Here is a 6,003-nt window from a genome sequence, read left to right on the forward strand (position 1 = left end):
TCACCAGAAGCACAGCAGCACCTCCTTGAGTGTCAGGTGGAGCTCCCAGCTGCGGAAGGCATAGATGAGAGGGTCCACAATGGAGTTGCATATAATGAGGGCCAGGAACAGGTTGAAGTTCTTGAAGACACAGCTGCAGGCAGGGTGCTGGGGGCAGAGAACGATGAGGGTGAGGTGCAGGAAAAAGGGCCCCAGCACAGGAAGAAAACACCCAGGAGGGTAGTGAGGGTCACAGCGCCCTTCAGGCAGAAGCCCTGGTGCACTGGTTGCTGCATCTTGTGGAGCTGGGCAATGCCCTGGGCATGCTGGCATGCCCGGGCAAGCATGTGGATGTAGAGAGCTGCCATGAGTGCCAGCATAGCCAGAAAGAAGGTGACGAGACAAAGCAGGACAGCTGCGTGGTTGTAGTAGGTGATGAAGAGGATGCTGGAGAGGATGCTGGCCTCCCAGATTGCCACGATGGCCCCTCGTGCGCGGGGCAGTGTCACAATGCTGTGATAACATAGTGCGTAGAAGATGGAAATGTAGCGGTCCACAGCAATGGCACCCAGAATGCAGACGCTGGACACCATGGAGCCACAGGTGAGCACGTCCATGACATTGTCCAGCTGCTGCACCACAGCGGCTGGCGTTGCCAGGGCGCCCACCTCCAGCAGCAGGAAGATGGCAGTCTCCAGCACATTGCTGGTGCTCACCAGCAGGTCAGACAGGGCCAGGCAGCAGATGAAGCAGTACATGGGAGAGTGCAGGTTGTGGTTCTTGGCGATGGCCACCACCACCAGCATGTTCTCCACCAAGCTCACCAGCCCCAGGCCAAGGAAGAGCCCGTCAGGAATGGACACCAGCAGGCACTGGGGGCCCATCTGGTTGGTGGCCAGCCGGAGCTGAGGGGTGGCCATAGGGGTGGAGTTGAGAAAGCCCAGGAGCCTCCTCTGTACAGGCATAGTCCTGTCTTCAGAGCAAGAGGGGTGGATGGAGGGTCCCAGACTCCAGCTGTGTCAGGCTCCAGGCACCAGCTCAGCTCATGGTGCATCGGGTGTCACTCACACCTGTCCTGTTCCATCCCGCTCTCACATTTGCACTCACCCTCTCCCTGGCTGGACACAGTTTGGCCTCGGCATGGCCCCAGTAGAGTCCAGAGACTTCCTGGCTGGGACCCTCAGTTCTGTGGTGTGGACCTTCTGCTCAGGGAATCGGAATCTCAGTTCACAGTGCCAATGAAGCTGGTCATCCACTGCACTGCCAACCTCTTCTCTGGAGGCTGCTCTGGTGGGGACCTCATCTGCTCCGGGAACCTCTAGGTCACCTACCTCTGATAACTCTGCCTGGCCTCCTGCCTCCCTGGGCCAGGGGTAGGCTGAGGTCCCAGGAAGAATGGAGCCTTTCTTTAAAGTTGTCCGCGGAGCCCCTCCTCCAGAGGGTGGCACATGATGGACGTGCGACTGAGCTGCGTGAGCACCCCGGGACCGGCCGCCAGGGGTGTCAGCGGCACCCAGCAGGCGCCAGAGCCCAAGGACCCCTGGGCACAGCGCGGGGTCAAAGCCATGCTGACCTAACCCGTGCTCCTGCCCCTGCATCATAAGTCCTGCCTCTGAGGACCTGCCACTGCGCCCCCTTCTGAGAAACTTCTGATTCTCCTGCAGCCTCATCGCGGCTTCCCTGTGTTCCCCGGTGCTACTGGGCTCTGCTTCATGGTGGGAGCAGCTGCCAGCCCACCCTGCCAGGCAGGAGGCGCGTCGACTCTGGGGCATTTTTAAATTTTTTATTCTTTTATTTTATGTATTTATTTTTATGTGGTGCTGAGGGTGGAACCCAGGGTCTCACACATGCTATGCAGCCACTCTACCACTGAGCCACCACCCCAGCCCCATCTTTCTTTTTGAATTTTTGCTGAGAGTGGAGCCCAAGGCTAGTGGTCTACCAGAGCCACACCTGCCATCCTGAGAACTTGTAAAATGATTAAAATCTCAAGAAACAGTTGGCAAGGCAGGAGCCACAGCCTCAGCAGAGGCTCAGCGCTAGACATACACCACAGGAGCACCTTGCCATGCCAGAGCGGCCACAGCCCCTAACTGTAGCACTGCTGGGGCTGTGGGGGGGCTGTTTTCCTGGCAGCTGGCCAGATGCATCCGGCTGAGGTCTACCAGCAGCCTGTCACCATGCAGACTTGCTCACTCACTGGGGCACCAGCTGCAGCTGCCTACCCCTCCCTGGTGGCACCCCCATTTCTGCTGTGGGCCTACAGGACCTGGAGCTGGGGACCACATCAGGGCACTCTTGTCTCTGGCCTTAGTGGGCCACAGCCAGCGAGGGCATCTTGAGAACCATTTACAGCCCTTGCCTGGGTGGGGAAGGCAGTCCAGCTCCCATTTGGGTATCTGCTAGTGCCCCTGCACTTTCTCGGGCAAGATGTGTTTATGTCTTGCATTACTGGAGACTGTACCCAGGGTCTCGCACATGCTAGGTAAGCCCTCTACCAATAAGCCATATCCCCAGCCCATTAAAAAAAATTATTTAGACTCTATTTTGTGGTACTAGGGATTGAATCCAGGAGTGCTCTGACACTGAACTATATCCCTACACCTTTTTTAAAAAAATTTATTGTGTGTTTACTTATTGGCAGTACTAGGAAATGAACCCAGAGGCCCTCTACCACTGGACCATACCCCCAGCCCTTTTAATTTTATTTTAAAGCAGGGTCTTGGCTGGCCTTGAAGCTGTGATCCTCCTGCCTTGGCCTCAGCCTCATGGACTCACTGAGATGATAGGTGTGACCACTGCACCTAGCAACCCTGAGGTGTTTTGAAAGCATTGGTTTCTGCAGTACGTGTGAGAATCCATTCTCTCACTCCTTCATCTATCCCACTGCCAGACACCTCGGGCCACACCATGCCCGTACACTGCTGTGTGAAAGCACAGGATAGCGCCCACTAACTCTGGTTGGACACTCCTTACATCCCCACCCTGCAACTCACCAACTCCTCGTGTTCACTGTGGAGCACTAAGTACAACACAGATGGAACCCACAGATGACAAACATCAGAATGACGGCTTCCCCAGCCTGAGGACAGCCAGGAAGCAGCACCCAGACCCACAGATTGAAGAGTAGCCCGCGCCAGAGTAGCCTCAGGTCCCTTCCTGCCTGCTCTTGCAAGCCACTGTCCTGACCTCAACACCACAGGTGAATTTTGCCTTTCTTGGAATGTCATATAAATGGAACCTTCTGGTTGGTATTTTGAATCACTCTGAGATTCATCCTTTTTATTGCAGGTAATTAAAATCCTCCCACTTAGACCGTGTGGTGTCCATTATGTGAGCAGATCATGCTTGCATTTGGACAGCTTCCAGCTACAGGGCGGACCAAGGTGGCGTTGGAGGCTTGGCGCACATCCCCTGGGGAACAAGGAGCAATGTTGGTGCCACAAAGTGTCCATCCTTAGTGGATCTGGCCATTTTCCATGTTGGTGGACTGCTTCTTTCTGGCAGCTCACCAGTCCCACAAGCCTTCACGGAGAGCCTGCATGGAGGACGGGGCCCACATACTGCCACACCCTGAGCTCAGCTCTTTGCCTCCATGACCTTTGCCCCTCATGGAGAATGGCCCAGGGGAGTGGGTCCCAGCACGAGGACTGTGCTGCAGCACTGGCCCAAAGCCACATGCAGCCCAAGCAGCAGCAGCTGCAGACCACTGTGTACCTCGGGGCAGAGGCAGGCAGCCCACCCCGCCCCCTGCTTCAGGGCCCCTTAACAGGGATGTGGATTTCCACTTCCATTAACAAGGCCTTTGAGAGGAATGTGTTTCTCCCCATCCCTCCTCTGCCAAGCCTAAGACTTCAAAGGCATGAGACTGGGGTAGCCTTTGGCAGAGGTTACCACATCCTTCCTCTCACGAGACCCAGCTGGCGGGCTTAAGAAACCAGACAACCCTGCCTCAGGACTCCCTGTCTTGGACCTCACTGGACACTCCTGCTGCAGGCTTCGTGGGAAGGAGCCCAGTACAGCTGAGCTGGAGACAGTCACCTTTTGGCTTGTGACAGCAGGGAAAGTGGAGAGAGCGGCCTCGGGCTGTCTGTGCCCTGATGAAGCCAGATGGTGCTAAGGCTGAGTGTACCCTGACCTGGATGTCCTGGCGCCCAGTGCAGCTCCCAGTCTTGCCCCAGATGGACATACTTGGCCCTCACGGAGTATCCTGGTGCCCACAGGAGGGCAGTGCACAGCAGGCCTGCCCCACACGGGGAAAGTGGGTCCACTACCTGACCCTCATGCCCAAGCACAGCTTCTCAAGAAGGGCGTTGGCCACATCTTGGCAATGTCAGCCTCCTCTGAAGTCCCTGTCTGGAAGGTGACAGGGAGGTTTGCTCCTGGGTGCCCACCTTGTCTAGCTTGGTGAGAAAGGCCACAGCTGGTCAGCCACCCTGCCCATCACACAGGTCCTCCTGCTGAGACCAAGTGGTACAAAGAGGAGCCAGGCCTGCTTGGCAGCTAGGCCTTCGTGGCTGTTCAGAGATGTGAGCAACTCTAGAAGAGTGCTCAGCTGTAACACTGCTTAAGCCCAAGTGCACCATGAGGTGCTGTGGGCTCAGGGCCTCAGGAAGCAGGCCTGCAGCTGAGCCGGTCTCTCGAGCCCAGGGCCCTTCTCTCTGCTTTAGTGCTAGAGTGCTGGCCATCCATTTCAGAGTTCCATGGCTCCTGGATGCAGGATCACTGCTGTGGCTCCAGATATCACATATCTGGATTGAAGGCAGGAAGAGGAAGGGTACACTGCTTGCCTGTCATTTTCAGAGAACAAACCCTTTCTCAGTAGATTGCCCCCACAGACCACCCCAGCTGTGGGAGCTCGGGTGCTGCCCAACCTGGAGATGGGTGCAATCCCCTACCAAACCCCGTTAGGCCAACATTGAAATTTGGGACTGCGCCTCTTCCTGGCCCCTCTTGGGGCAGAAGATCAGCACTGTGAAGGGGGCCCAGGAGAGAACTGGCACAGCACACAACCCCTCAATTTCCTGACCCTTCCAGAACTAGACAGGATATTCCTCTGTTGGTTACTAGGGACTGAAAAGCTTGCTATCCCTGAGCTACATCCCTAGCCCTGACCTCAGCCTCCAGAGTTGCTGGGATTACAGGATTACAGGTGTGGCCAACATGCCTGGCTTGGGTCACATGATCTGTCCCTCCAGTGGTTAGGCACAATGGCGCTGAGGCTCTGGTGTGCCCTGGCTGTGTGGCCAGCTGTGAGCCAACCTGGGGGTCTTATTGGAGCTCCCAGTTATCCCCAGAACAAATGTCCATTAACCTGTCCTATACCCACCAATCTGCCCTCAACAACTTTCTTCCTAAACTTGCTTTTTGGGCTTCTCCTTCACCTCCGGACACTGCTCCTGAAGCTTCCAAGCTTCCTTCCTTCTCTCCCTGTCTCCTCCCCTCCTTCCTGCCTTCCTTCCCTCCTGTGCTGGGGATAGGGTCTGGAGCCTTGTACATGCCAGCCCAGTGCTCTACCCCTCAGCTGCGTCTCAGCCCTCCAGTTTCCTAATATAGTACCGGGCTGGGGCTGTAGCTCCAAGGTAGAATGTGTGCTCAGAAAGTTCAAAACTCGCAAGTTTGGAGAGGCTGCAGTGTCCAGCTGAGGGACCCCCACACACACATTATCCCCAACTGCTCGAAAAGAACTGGGCTGTGGCCTGAAGGCCAGCCATGTAGACATCTCTTCTCAATACAAGCCTGGAGATCCCACACCACCAGGGATCACCCTGGAGCCCTGTGTTCCAGATTCTGGTGTGGGCTGCACATGGGCCAGGGCTGGCTCTGGACTCCTGAGTGCTGAGGTGGAGTTGAGTGTTGGAGGAGAATCCCCCGCAGCAGGGAAGAAACCCATCCATGTTTGCAGGGAACAGAAGACACGGCAGACGGTACATTCAGCACTTCTACTTCAGGGGACTGGTCAATCCAGACCAGAACAGAATCAGGAACATAATTGCACAGCGCTGGGTGCAGCAGCCTAAGTGG

The 6,003-nt window shown here is 56.2% G+C and overlaps 1 protein-coding gene across 1 annotated transcript; it reads right to left on the reverse strand.

Moving 5' to 3' along the window:
• LOC144255981 (melanocyte-stimulating hormone receptor-like) lies at positions 1 to 944 on the reverse strand. Its single transcript, XM_077801151.1, is given in 2 exon segments — positions 1 to 191; positions 194 to 944. Coding segments are annotated over 2 exon segments (942 nt in total).
• Between the last annotated feature and the right edge of the window lie 5,059 nt (positions 945 to 6,003).

The sequence above is a fragment of the Urocitellus parryii genome, chromosome 7 (genome assembly GCF_045843805.1).
Source record: "Urocitellus parryii isolate mUroPar1 chromosome 7, mUroPar1.hap1, whole genome shotgun sequence".
NCBI classification, from domain to species: Eukaryota; Metazoa; Chordata; class Mammalia; order Rodentia; family Sciuridae; genus Urocitellus; species Urocitellus parryii.